The sequence below is a fragment of the Megalopta genalis genome, unplaced genomic scaffold (assembly GCF_051020955.1).
Source record: "Megalopta genalis isolate 19385.01 unplaced genomic scaffold, iyMegGena1_principal scaffold0095, whole genome shotgun sequence".
Classification (NCBI taxonomy): Eukaryota; Metazoa; Arthropoda; class Insecta; order Hymenoptera; family Halictidae; genus Megalopta; species Megalopta genalis.
In genome coordinates, this window is record NW_027476164.1 from 454,198 (window position 1) to 468,737 (window position 14,540).

The 14,540-nt window shown below is 34.4% G+C and overlaps 1 protein-coding gene across 4 annotated transcripts; it reads left to right on the forward strand.

Annotated features, from left to right (window-relative positions):
• Positions 1-165: 165 nt before the first annotated feature.
• LOC143262201 (uncharacterized) lies at positions 166-12,830 on the forward strand. 4 transcript variants are annotated; one of them, XM_076528066.1, is made up of 9 exons: positions 166-326; positions 7,262-7,381; positions 7,476-7,593; positions 10,510-10,756; positions 11,538-11,642; positions 11,761-11,855; positions 12,023-12,110; positions 12,309-12,441; positions 12,512-12,830. In XM_076528066.1, the coding sequence occupies exons 1-9, from the start codon at positions 186-188 to the stop codon at positions 12,560-12,562; spliced, it is 1,098 nt and encodes a 365-aa protein (XP_076384181.1). In that variant the 5' UTR covers positions 166-185; the 3' UTR covers positions 12,563-12,830. The 4 variants fall into 4 exon arrangements, with proteins under 4 accessions (XP_076384181.1, XP_076384180.1, XP_076384182.1 ...); XM_076528065.1 differs by having other exon boundaries at positions 11,765-11,855; positions 11,965-12,110; XM_076528067.1 differs by having other exon boundaries at positions 10,645-10,756; positions 11,765-11,855; positions 11,965-12,110.
• Positions 12,831-14,540: the final 1,710 nt, after the last annotated feature.

A 14,540-nucleotide genomic window follows, 5' to 3' on the forward strand; every position in this document is an offset into this window, starting at 1 on the left:
AATTATGACTTCGAATGTATTAATCATGTTTTAAACGATATCAAACGGAAATATGCAATTTACTTCTGCCGACTTTCGAACCGACAGAAGTTAATGACGGAAACCATGAATAAAATATAGTGCCGAGGTGTAGTTGGACGATACATTAGATTTTCCGTTCATACACATTTTGCATATTCTTGAACATGGACGCGTTCCAGAAAAATTATAATACCTATTATACTGTGATGTGTATTACTGGACTGTTGCCCAGTGATCACTCTCTAAAAACGAACGTTCGCAGACTCGGTTTCTGTTTGCTTACTCTCTGCTGCATTGGGATGCAGGTAAGAAATACACGAATACTACTGGAATATTTTTGAAACCGAGAAATTAAACTTCTCATTCTTGTCAAAGTACCAGCACGTTTCTCGAAGAGATGATTCACAGTGATAAAATGGAATGCGATAATGTGACATACCTGAGGTTTTTATAACTTTCGTTAAATATCCTGTGACTATTCTTCGACTATGCATACAGGGTGATCCGTTTAATATGATTTGGCGGAATATTTCACAATGGATTGAAGTTATCAAAAATATGTTTCTACAAAAGTTGTTTCGTATAGAGGGTGACGTTAGATGATATGAGCAATATTTCTACAAGTGTAGTGTTAGGGGAAATATTAAAGTGTAATTAATATTTTTAAATGGAACCCTGTATTTTTTTATCCATAATATAACAGCGTTTACTGAAATTAATTCAATGATCTGCAACATGATGACCTACAAAATGATAGCATCTTACCTTTTGGTTTCTACGCAACTGTGATATCCATTTGTATCAAATCTTTTGTTTCTTGTCAGGTGGTCCTCCTATGGAAAACATGCGAAAATGGTAACAACTTGTACATAAATTAATTATAATTTTCACTTACCGCTATTCAATTTGTGATAAAAAGTATTACGACTTGCGTTCATCTGCCTCATATGCATTTCATTTGTCATTTTATTACATGGAATGATATGTTGTAAGCGATTGTATTTGTTTCAACAAACACTGATATACTATGGATAAAAAAATACAGGGTCCCATTTAGAAATATTAATTTGACTTCAATATCTCGTCCACTACCACACCTGCAGGAATATTGTTTAAATCATCTACCGTCTCCCTCCATACTGAATAACTTTTGTAAGAACATAACATTTTTGATAACTTCAATTCCCGGGAAATATTCGACCGAGTCAATATATTACTCTATATGTATACAGAATGTCACCTAACTAGTGGCACAATGGGATAAGCGCTGATTTTATTTTAAAAAATGAAGAATTAATTATTTTCATTCAACAAATAATATTATTGAATAGGAATGAAGTGGCACATCTGCCCATGACATACCAATTCTACTTCTAGTCATACTACAAACACGCAAACATGACGCATCTTCCAACTCAGTTTTCTCGAAAGCAATGCGTTAAATGAAAAAATGTTATCCTTTGTCTATGATTCATTTTTTAACTTAGACTAAGCCACCCAGTTACATAACACCTTGTTGTACTAACTCACTTAGATCTGAAACTAATGCAGTTAAACTTTTCCGAAAATTCCAAAATTTTCGGATATTAAATCAGTGATGTAACGATGTTTGCATTCACTATCCGTTAGAATTTGTCGTAATGATCTATTGTTATAGTATTCTTTATACCTTTTACGTGATGCCAAGTGACGTCGGTAATTTGAAATTTGATCGAGTACGCCAGCCAGATTTTAATATTAAATTGTACCGCACACGGTACGGTAAGTATACATAGGTTAATGAAGCTGTGTGATATCAATTTAATTATTCGTTGTCTACGAAACGCCTCAGCTAGAAGAGACTACGAAATTACATCTTCTAATGGTAATACGATATACAACTATATTGGGACACCATATAATCTTGAATTCTAATATTTATATTTGGATAAATGTACATCCCACAACAAAAAAGAGTTATATTATTTTAAAGTATAGTATCTAGATTATATATACAAAAAATGGATAAATTTTTCCATTTGGTTGAGAAATAATACAAGATAAATTCAAATAATCCGCACTTCTATGCCACAAAATTATTGGGACAGCAGACCCGTAACGCTATTGACGTGTTGATTTCGTGTTAATTTTAATCAGTGTTCGCAGAAAAGTAGGCTACGCAAAGAGCGGAGTGATCACACATGCGTGGGGTATCCTGCACAGTGGTGTGGCGAGTTTTCCGCATGAATATTATATTTTTGAACTACGATCGCGACGTGATGTTGAGCCTCTTTCTGATCGTACTTCAGAATTATAATGCTCACTTGGTAAATGCGCCACGACGCATCGTGGACCACAGACAAGAATTAACTGTGCACGCTTCTTTTAGCATGATTTCAAGACAGAAAACCATGTTATATAGGTCGTTCAATTCGTCTTGGTGTCAAATATTACATTATTGAGTGAAAAATATATAGTGACAAATAAATAATCGAAACATCCTCAATTATTTATAAAATAATATAGTTTTTTAAGTTTTTATGTTGGAGTTTGTTGAAGACTCAATACTGATTATTTTTTGTAAGAAACATTTCAAACATTGAATCTTTAGTGTTTTTGAATTTTCTTCAGAAAGATCAATTTCTTTGCGTATTTTTCTGACAGAATTTCTAATGAATTAGAAACTATGCTCCTCAGTCTAAGATACATTCACAGTAAGGCAAATACTATTTAATTTTTAAAAATCAGAAAGATAATATGAGTCAATGATTTGACAGCGAGCTCTCTGTCTGGATCTGTGTGTGTCGCTGTGTGGAAATCCCACGCATGCGTCGCCTGACTCCTCTCCTTACGTAGCCTATTTTTTTTGCAAACACTGACCCCGAACACTCACAAATTTATTACAACATGGATCGCAAAAGTAATACTTCGTTTAAAATACGGCAATTAGTGATGTATCACTAGGAAAAAGAAAACTCAATGCTAGAAATTGCAAGACTATTAAATGTGGCTAAGGGTGCTGTGTGGAATATCATAAGAAGATGTCGTGACGAGGACAGGCATGGATTGAAACCACAAGAAGATCGGCCGAAGAAATTTAATATTCATAATAGACGCTTCATAGTAAGAAAAATTAAAAGAGACCCCAAGCAAGGTGTACCAGAACTAGCTACAAAACTTAACGACAAGTTTGACGATTAGTATACATGCACAAACTGTACAAAGAGTTTTGAGATCTGAAGAATATTATGGACGAATATCTAGAAGAAAATCATTTATCAACGCAATCGACAGAAAGAAAAGAGTGCAATACGCTAATCAATATGTACCAGAAGAAAATGAATCTTGAGATACTACAATTTTCGCAGATGAAAGCAAAGACATTCATTGTGGTCACCGAAAAGTAATGGTGTGGAGAAAAAAAAACAGAAGAATTGAATCCGAAATATTTGCAATCGACTCTGAAACACAGTTGATGATCAATGACGATGTGTAAATGCATATCAAGCTTTGGTGTTGGTGAATTGGTATTTGTAGACGACATTATGAACAAAAATATGTATCTCCGATTCCATATTAATCGGCCGTAATTATATCCACTGCCGACTGTTTCCAACCACGAGAACGCGTTCAAGAGCCGCGGCCATCTGGCGGCCATGGAGTAAAGCATAACGCATCGTTCGTATCTAGCGAGAAACGTTGCGCTCTAGCAGCTGTGGCGCGATTCTACGGCCGGCCTGCGAGTCTGGTTGACGATTTGGGGAGTGGATGGGTGCCATAAAAATGGGGAAAGTCTCAGGTCGGGAACGTACCCATTACAAATTTTTGAATGCTTCTTTGGGGGATTAATTGCTTTGAATTAATATCTTTCGGATGCATGTTTGGGTGAACTCATTGATATGGACGTTTTTATGGTATAATTTGTTAGAAATTTTATGTGGGATCTGAAGTCCAAACCGAATTCATCTGCTTTTAAATTACATTGCAAATATTTCCAGGGAGGGGGGGATTTCACATATTGTTGCAATTGCTATGGCATTTTTACGGCTGATGTGTAGAAAGTCATTATGGTATACAATATAGCGGGTGTTCGTGTCTTTTTCTTTTGTATTGTGTATATGTATCGTGATGAAATATATTTTTTGTTCATTCCGATATAATTTCTAAATAAATATGTAGAGATAGTATGTTTTAGTAATTATTCTATTTTTTACTAAACAGTGACGCATACAAAGTACAATACAAAAAACAACAGTAAAGCAATATACAATAATTCTCGTAATCGTATGTCGAAGACATAAATTGTGTTAGTTATAATATAAATCCGTATCGTTATTCGTATCGTAAACCGTAATCGTGACCGTGATCGTAGCTGAGTTCGTAAAATGCGAATGCGAATACAATAATGTCTCCCTATCTGTCGCCGGGGCCGAATTCTAAAGTGTCGAGAATAATACGCAGGAATTGATTTCATCGATTTCTTCCACAATGGAAGAAAGGGTTAAATATAACATGTAATGACATAAAAAATTAAACAACTACATGGTGCGAGACGCCATCGCGTCTCATGATACATGTATCCCAGATTCAGATGATCACAGTTCAAAGATGTTTCGTCCGCAAATAACACTTTTACAAATTGATTCATTATGTCAATACGTACTACTATTTACAACGAATATGATAACTTAAAAGAAAATGGGTGCTGCCTTACACATTTCCTGATAAAATCATCTAAATATTCTTACAGGTTGATGAAAAATAGTTTCCTGGTCATAAACCTGTCATCTACCAAATTTGTGATGTAAATAGACATTTTTATGAAACCTCCAATTTAATTTTTGAAGATCAAAATCAACTTCCCAATCAGGTTATCATGCATGTCTAAACGTAATTTTTGCTCAGCTAACTCTAAAGACTAATTCTAATACTAATACTTTTTACAAGTCATGTTGCATCGTTAGTGGTACTTAAAGTTACTTTTTGTAATTAATATCACTACTTATTACAAGTTAAGATCACTGTACGTGCACATACTTTCTACACAATTATTACCGAAAAAGGAGTTGAAACACATGACGCAGTTTCATATTTTTCACGTGCACACATAGAAATTTAATTCTGCAATATCGTTTGTGTTTGTCAGAAGATTTATTATAATTATAATTGTATAAACAGGAGATCGAGAGACAAACTGCTTGACGATTCCAAGCTCAGAAAAAGACAATTGCATTTCGTCGGAAGATCAGAATGCCACAATCGTGGAAACGCTAATCGATACCAACGCTTTCCCTCCTATCGATCGAAGTGCGTTCTTTACGCACTTACATAGTTTACCATTTAACTCGACCTTTTACATTTAAATTTAATATTTCTGTACAGCGGTTATTTATACATTTACACACCAACTTGGTTAATATATCTTATACATATATGCTTCCTACGCTCATGAAACTTAGCATTTTTCGAAAATTCTATCGCATTTTGATTGTCACAATATACCCTAATAGGAGATTTAATATATTTATCACCCCCCCCCCCATATGAGACAATAACCGTTTAGCAAAGATAATTTCCTGGACATTTCTGAACTGACTATGCACGCTAAGTTCGAAGTTTTTGAGCTCATGACCTGTTAGGAGATTTACTACAATTGTAATTGTAATGAGAGCGTACAATATGTACGATGCAAGGGAGATCGAGAGACGAACTGCAAGACGACGCTAAGCTCAGAAAAAGACAAACACATTTCGTCGGTAAACCAGAATGCGCAATCATACATCAATCGATACTAACGCTTTCCAACAGTATCCCACGAATTCTGCTCACAAAATATACATATTTTTGTTAATTTAAAGGATTCAAAAAAATAGTACGAATAAATTTTGTCGGATTAAAAGAATTATATACCGTTTAAGATGTGTTGTTAATTACAGTTACTTAAAGATTAGTATGATGTTATTTCAGAGTTTCACTAAATTTTGTATAATACATTCTATTAACTATTTCACCAGTAATAAGGAAGAGATCTCAGTTAAATTATATGTTATATACTAATTATCATTACACAAATCCATCTTATTTTACTTTCCATTACTTTACATACCATGTAAAGTAATTAAAGCGATTAGAATATGCAAATAAGTAGATTATTAACCCTTTACACTCAGATATCATTAATACGGCGACACATCCTTGACAAAGTGACAATTAATTTTAAGTTTTGTTTCAGACTGTATGAAAATTATGTAAAGTACATAAATTAAACACAAAACCTTTTATTCATTAATTCCTATAAAATTTCACAGCAGTATAATGATTTTTATTTTAATTCGACTTTGTATTAAAAAATCACAAATTTTGGTCCCACTTGAATATAGATATATTGGAAAAATCTTTCGAGTGCGAGACGTGTTATTTCATAACTATGCTACACGACACTACATAGGATGACAGAAAAACTTGTTGTCGCGTGAAAAAGGATGCCAGAATGCACATGAGTGTGCACTGTTGTACAATATCATTGAGTATGATCCCTCTAATGTATCTGATCCATAGTCATAAACTGTGTCAAAATTGTGTCGTATCGCAATATTAATTTGGTACAACACTCATAGGATCATTTACCAGACGGAAGGAAAAAATTGAGCTTGTGTGTGAGACGTGTCTTTAGCCACATTCAAATATCCTAGGTGTCAGATTGTTTACGTGTGTGTTGTATTTTGTGGGACGACTGCGAGAGGAGTCGTATTGTATGTTAGCTTAAATACTAATAAACGTTGAAAATGTTGATAAATCGGTCTATCATTTAAGTTGAACATAGCCCAATTTGAAGTGACGGTTGCTACCCATTATGGCGCGCTGGTCGCTGTAAATCCTATTATGGAAAACTCTTGTTCGCAAAAAGCTAAAAGGCGATGAGAAGCAATTGCACACGGAGATTTGCGCACATTTGAAGTGCGCGTGTATGGGGACTTTGCAAATCGTTATAGTTTTAGGGTTATGAATTTAGCAGTCTTTCGGTGCAACTGCTACGGAAAATATTGACTAAGGCATAATGGTATCCACTACGCATTGATTTATCGACGAAAATATTCCAAATTAAATTCATTCATTACTACAGAAAAAGAATTTTAAGAATCATAAAGACTTTTATAAAACGATACTGTTCGTAATGTTCTAGAAATGATATGAAATTGTTAAAATCAAATATAATCTTGAAATGATTTAATACTGTTAAAACCAAATGTAAAATTTTCAGGTATCGACGTTAAGAATGGTAGAAACTTCACTGCATAATGTACTTCAGACGTTATCGTTCACCTTTCCCTTGTTATTATTCGTTTTACGATACGTTGGATTCATCATCAGTTTTCCAGTAGTAAGTTGGAACCATCGTTTTCCTTTCAAAACGGGTGGAAAATTAATCATGTAATTATTATATCCCTTAATCGACACTTTTCATGTGGTTTCAGATAAAATCCACAATTGAAAATATTGAACATGATTTCATTGCGACGAAAGATCCTATGGAAATGGATATATTCATGAAACAAATAACAGAAGCGAGACGCGTGGTCATGGTATTAGTAGGTAAAGATGTTCAATCGTATGATCCCTAATTACACTAAATATCAATATTAGAAAAATGATTCCTTCTACAGGGGAGACTGTGGCAGCCCGATACATAGACAAATTTGACATATTTTCATATTTCCTACCTAATATACAAAAAATAACTGTATACCGGTATAGAATACAGATGAGTTTGAACCTGATTTAATAAGAACCAACATACCGCGAGTTCTACAAAAATGGAAGCATTAGATACTTTGAAGTAAATTCGCAATTAAAGGAGAATGGTTCGGAATTGGCGTAACGAATTTTATAAACGTAAGCTGTAATTTCAAGTATACATGGTATACTCCATGTATAATTCCTAGGTTGCGTTTATCTGCCATTTTTTCGCAAAATGAATTTCCTTCTAACGTCTTAAACAGTTATTTTATTTATTTACGTTTGCTAATATTGAAAAGCACAAAAGCACTGATTGGTTTACGAGCTTTTGCTTCAATCACTTTTATTTGCTTCCTTCAACAGTGTTTTCAGCCTTCGAAAATATTCATCCTCATGGAATAAGTATTCCCATGCAGCAAAGGAGTTTATGAACAAATTTAGTTCAAATGGAATATTGATTGCATAAAACGATCTGCTTTGCGACTTGTGTATTTTGATTTTGAAAAGTTTTGTATCTTTGTACATAAGAAGATTTGACAGTAAAGCAAGTAGGAAAGAGATACTAAAAGGAAAGGTTAGCAACTAAACATTATTGTTGTATCGCATTTCTACCAGATTAGCGGCACTCCACTCACACTGAAGGATTTGGATCTTCAAATATTATATCATACTATTTACGAGTACATTAATGTCTCTCTAATTGACGCTCAGATTGTCCACAAAAATGGACAATTCGGGAAGAAGAGATACGATTATTCGAGCCTTGCGGTTTGTTTTCATAGTTACGAATTGTCAAGAACTATAAAAACGAGCTGCAAGACTCGAATAATCGCATCTCCTTTTCCCAAATTGTCCATTTTTGTGCGCAGTCTGAACGTCAATTAGGGAGACATTACTGTATCTTTCCGAACCTATCAACTACAGTAAATTTTCTCTAATTGATCCTCAATTTGGAAAAAATATGGGAAGGGGAGGTATGATTACTGCAGCCTTGCGGCTCGTTTTTATAGTTGTTGACAATCGACAACTATAAAAACGAGCTCCGAGACTGGAATAATCGTATTTCCTCTTCCAAAATGGTTCATTTTTGTTTACAAGTTAAAGGACAATTGGGGAAATTTTACTGTACCCTTTCAAAATCAATTTATACAAAATGTTCAAAAAAAGCATCCAATATTTATGTGATATATAGAACACATTAAACTGAGTAAAAAAACCTTAGTAAACATAGATCGAAGAGCACATAGAACGCGTATTCTGCGCATGTGTGTGTATTTATGCAATCACGAGCGAGCGAGACGCGCGACGGGAATCAGGAGGCGTACAACAATCGAGACAAAGTAAAACAGACGCAACAATTACAAGATGCAAGAGCGTTGACTTATTCCTAAAGCATTAACTACAGATTGATTAACTTTCCATTGCATTATGCAGCAAACGTGCTGTACTATACACATACTTCTTATATTTATGTTGTATCATATGATTTTTTACACAGTTATCACACACGTTTTAAATATATGTTCAATATTTGTGAAGTAATAGGTTCGGGTATACAACCTAAAGATAATATCGGGAAACGAGAAAATGAAATACTACGCATAAACTAAATGGCGCAAGGGGCTAGGGGAATCGATCGCCCGCTCCACATAGCCTCTTCCAATTTTCAGACTTTTGATTATTATTGACTAAGTTACGAGCTGAGTAAGACACGTGATTGGCTGGAGCGGGCTACCGATCTTCCCATAGAAGTGGATTTCGGAAGGTAATAGAAAAAAGTGATGACTACGGACGTACTGGTGAGACGGAGCTATCGGAATATCCCTCTTGCTCCTCTGCCAAAATAATTGATTTTTTCTAAGCACCGGACAGTATTTGCTTCTCTTGCATGCGATGTTTACTACAGTGTTTATAAATCTCGTTTTGAAAGTCCTCATTCAATTGTCGACAGTAAATTTAATCGAGAATAAGTCAGTTGTGAATCGGCAATTGTGGATCTTATTAGTATTAAGCAGATATATCAATATCACACAGAAAAGGATTGACTTTTCGATCTATGCTTACGAAGGCTTTTTTATTCAGTCGAATCTGTTTTGTATAACATATAAATAACGAATGCTTTCTCAACATCCTGTACAAAATTATAAACTTTTAGCAATTGTGACACAAGAAACGGAATCTATTGAGGTTCGATTCCGATCATCAAGTTTTGTTCATCTGAGATATTTATATTAGGGAAAATGCGATTTTCGTCGTAATTTAGGTATATCTCTTTTTACCTAACTCATTAGTATTCACATTAAATGTAGAGAGTGGTGAATAAAGTATTTATTTCGCCTAGAATGTAGACTTCTACATGATTTGTTTTCTCCAAAAAAAATGCACCGTCTGTGTCCACAGTCTCCCTTAATTCGTCACCCTAATAGGAGCAACTTGTTAGTTGACATATTAGAATTATAAAAGACTACACAATTGATCACATTTTTTACTTTATGACTGTCGTTGCAATATTCTGTTCACCGTTGTCTTGCTACAGAAATGACTGCTTCTGCACTACAATAGTTTAAAATAATCCTTTTACGTGGGAACGCGCATGTTAGATATACGTATCTCATCTATTTGTATACAAGATGTACCAGGTGAAGCACAAATTCAATAGTTTCGAAATAAGGAAATTTGGAGCGGCTTATACGTATATTCCTGCGTGGAAGGACTCTAAAGAAATCATTGTATGTTGGAACTATTCTGGAGTAACATTATTCTTTCTTGTAGTCGTATCATCTGGAGGAGCGTTGCTGTTATCTCTTATACTATTCATTCCTACAATATTGCAATCACAACTTCATATACGTTATCTAAATATTTTTGGATTCTTTTATCTCGAGCTTAATCGGAATTCTACTCTAGTTGTTTATCAACTTATAATTGTACTCTGGATGGGACTATTATCGCTAAGCTGTACGGAATCATCGCTTGCTGTCATTGCCTGTTATTTGTGTGGATTATTGGAAATCACCAGGTATGTTTCAATTCAGTTGTTTCGTGCGATCATACTGATTCCAATCGATTTGATCATACAAGTTTGTGATACTCTGTAGCCTGTTTCTAACAGTTGTTTGTGTTGAATCATCTTTATATACCATTGTCGGCAAGGTACTCTGGATGGCTAGTTTGTTGTTGCCATATTAATACATATACTTTAGTTGAATCCTCATCTGCGTGTGTAGCCTTTGTAATACACTCGTGAATAAATTGATTCTCCTTGTTCAGAGCGAATGCCGACTCATATAGCTTTAATCACCGAAGCATTAAACTGTAACGCAATACTAAACTGAACACTCCTTTTAGAGAACACTATAAGTGCCAATATTAAAAAAACCTTCATATAATTGGAAAATGTTCTACGTGTCAACGATAATACTGTCATACAAAATTTTACAGAGAAGAATTATTTTTTTAGAAATTAATTTATATGCTATGTATTTATGTGGATGCCAAATATCATTCATTTAATGATAATTGACTTGGAACGTTCCTACTATTGGCAAAGCATACAATTAATTTTCTGTGCAAGTTATTTAGGGACATAGCGAATCGTGACAAAGAACCTATATACTTTTTTGGAAATGTTAATTACTCTATTCATAAATAACAGAACAGAGTATGAATTTCCAGATTATAGAGCATGTTAATGTTGAGCAGCGAGAAACGTACTCATAAATAGTAGTTAAATAATTAGAAATATATTATTTTAAAAAAATGACTATATTAATAGTACACATATATTTTCATTGCTGTAGTTACCGAATACGAACAGCTGTTGAGCAGCTGGCGAATTCAGCGACGCTTACATCGAATATGATAGACATACGATCAGCAATGGATTTGCACCAACGTGCTTCTGAGTTGGTACCTTCATTCAAATATTAGAACAACATAATCCCTATATATTTTATTGTATATTTATTCTATCTTACGTCTTCTCTTTCCATCGTGAATGTACTGAAACATGAATTTGCGAAGGAAGACTCTCAGCAAATATTACGAAGTCTTTGGCGATACCTTATTTAGTGGCAGTCCTAGCAGTTGTTGCCTCGTTTGCTGCAAATATATACCGCGTAAGCATTGTTAAAAGTGTGTAAGAAGAAATAGGTCGAAGATCATTATTCCGATATTTCTATACTTCCATCGATGGAAATATAATGCAACTGCTTCTGATACTAATAGCTATTCCTGGCGCTTGGAGATTTGAGTGACAAGGAAAACATATTGTTTTGTGTTCCAGTTACTTTGGTACATTTGTTCATTATATATTTAAACAATTATAGTGGACAAAAACTGATTACTTCTAGTATTGGATTATTCAATGATATGTAAGTTCACTCTCTTGAATAAATGTAATTTCTATCAACGATAATTCTGAAAATAAAATCGATCTAATAATAATGGTAAAGTTACCCACATTTTCGAATAAGTTGTGTAGAAATTACGTTAAAAGATTACGTAATTAAAAGTTGAAATACACTTGTGTGTATCGCATAATAATGACACGACACTATTTAATGCAATAGATACGATTCATTGTGGTACCGTATACCACCGAAGTCACAGAAAATATTACTATTCGTATTGATGAGAAGTAGTTACCAAATGGAATTTAGTTGCGCTGGTTTATTCGTTCCGTCTAACCAAGGCTTTGCCAGGGTAATCAATTGTTTTACATTCTATCAAATGTGATGTCTTTATTCTCAGATTCAATGAACATCTGTTTCAGATGATGAGCACATCATTTTCGTACTTTACCACAATCACGTCGGTTCAGTAGGAAACCTAGAAATATTGGACGACAATGCTGATCACTGTTTAGGGGAAGAAATATGTATAATGCGTGTACAAAATTAATTGTTATTGGCTATACGCAGGTGCGGATTTTTATAGTCGCAGAGTTCACGCCACTTGGAATGTAAACTTAAGATATCACTATTGGTGTGCGAGACTCGGTCGGGACGGGAACGGGAACGGGAACGATTTTCAAATTATCCAATTGTACCGTCTTGGTAATAAAATCTTTAATAAAGAAAGTGATAAAACTACACATCATTTTCGTATTTTACCGCAATCACGTCGGCTTAGTAACAGACTTAGAAATGTTGGACGTGGCAATGTTGATCACTATTTAGAAGAGGAAGTATGTATAATGCGTGTACAGAATTAATAATTGTATATTTTCACAATTTCTTTCTGCATTGGACACCTAAAATGTGTTCATGTGTGTATTGTGTGTATATGTGTTGTCACAATCTGTACAGTAAATTCTTCCTAGAAAGTCCGGTGATATGGTGCGGGGGAGGAGAGGAAGAGGAGAGATGGAGAGAGGACGAGAGGGTGAGTGAGGGAAAGAGAGGGTGAGAGGGCGTGAGGGAAAGATGACAAGCGGTTGAGAGGAGGAGGGGGGAGAAAAGAGATAACGAAAGACGATGCAACGCTGATCCTTGTCTCACCACTCTGAGTCACCAAAAAGAGATAAGGTTTAAAATCCACTTCTATGTGTAATCTATATTCCTATATTTCCTATAAATGGTTTATGAACGATTTACGTACGTTCTAAAACACGCCTTAAAAATGTTCTGATTTGTAACACAGGACGATCGGAGGACGTTTATATGCCATCCATAGGCCGTTCGCAGGACATGCATATAACAAAATAACCTTGTGCTATCTGGGATCGTTCATGCTATTCTACCTTCACGTGCGTCTCAAAGCACCACTTCGTCAAACTCCACTTTCGTGTTCCTAATTAGACGAGTGACATCTATTAAGATCCACTTATGCAGATGTGGTTTCATGACAGAATTTACAATGCCTCGCCAGGTGATAGTCTGGGGTTAGAGAAGTATAGTTCTAAACTACATCTGACCATCACCAGATTGTCTGCGTTGAGTTCTTTCCTAACCTCATTTAAAAGAAGGATGGAATTCTATTTATTCAGAATATTTTTTAGAAAATTATTTATAACATGCCAAAATGATTAACTGGTGATATTAAGCAAATCATATGTGCAACAAAATATTAAAATTGAAATTTTGTATAACTTATATATAAAGTATTTATTTTTAATATGACAGCTTTTGATTTAAAATGTATTGTACTAATAAAACAATATTCTTAGAAAAATATTATTTGTGTATTTTCAATCTGTAAGAAATATCGAATCTATATACACAACAAGTCACACGATAGCTGAATCACACACTTTATACACAGAAATACATAAAAAAGATAGTATTATGGCGGAATATTAGTGAGAGTGACTGTTCATATATTGACAGGTGCAACCCGTATTAGGTCGAGGCATAAATAACTTCGATTTTTTTATCAGGCATTTATTTTGTTCTTTTTATATATATTTTTTCGTTTCTTTTATTTTATTTATTTTTAACCCTTATCTATTCAGTGAAAGCAAAAACTCGTTTGTCCGAGTGACTCATAGTGGGTAGATTTTCGTATTTTACAGTGACTCACGCGGAGATTCGGCGTGTCTAGAGAATTGAACGTAGCAGACAGTAAACCTGGAAAAGTGCCTCGTCATAAACAATGGTGACTTCTTGTAAACAGCTGTTAGTTATAACGAAATAAAATGCTAATTTTTGGAGGAAGTAACAGCTTTTCGGGGAATTGCATCCTACGGATGGAATGGTATTGTGTGAGAGTCATCTGGGTTGTTCGGCTACTCCAACTGTTATACAGGATGGTACACTTAAACATTTCCACGTATTTAAGAGATATTAGGAGATATTTATCTC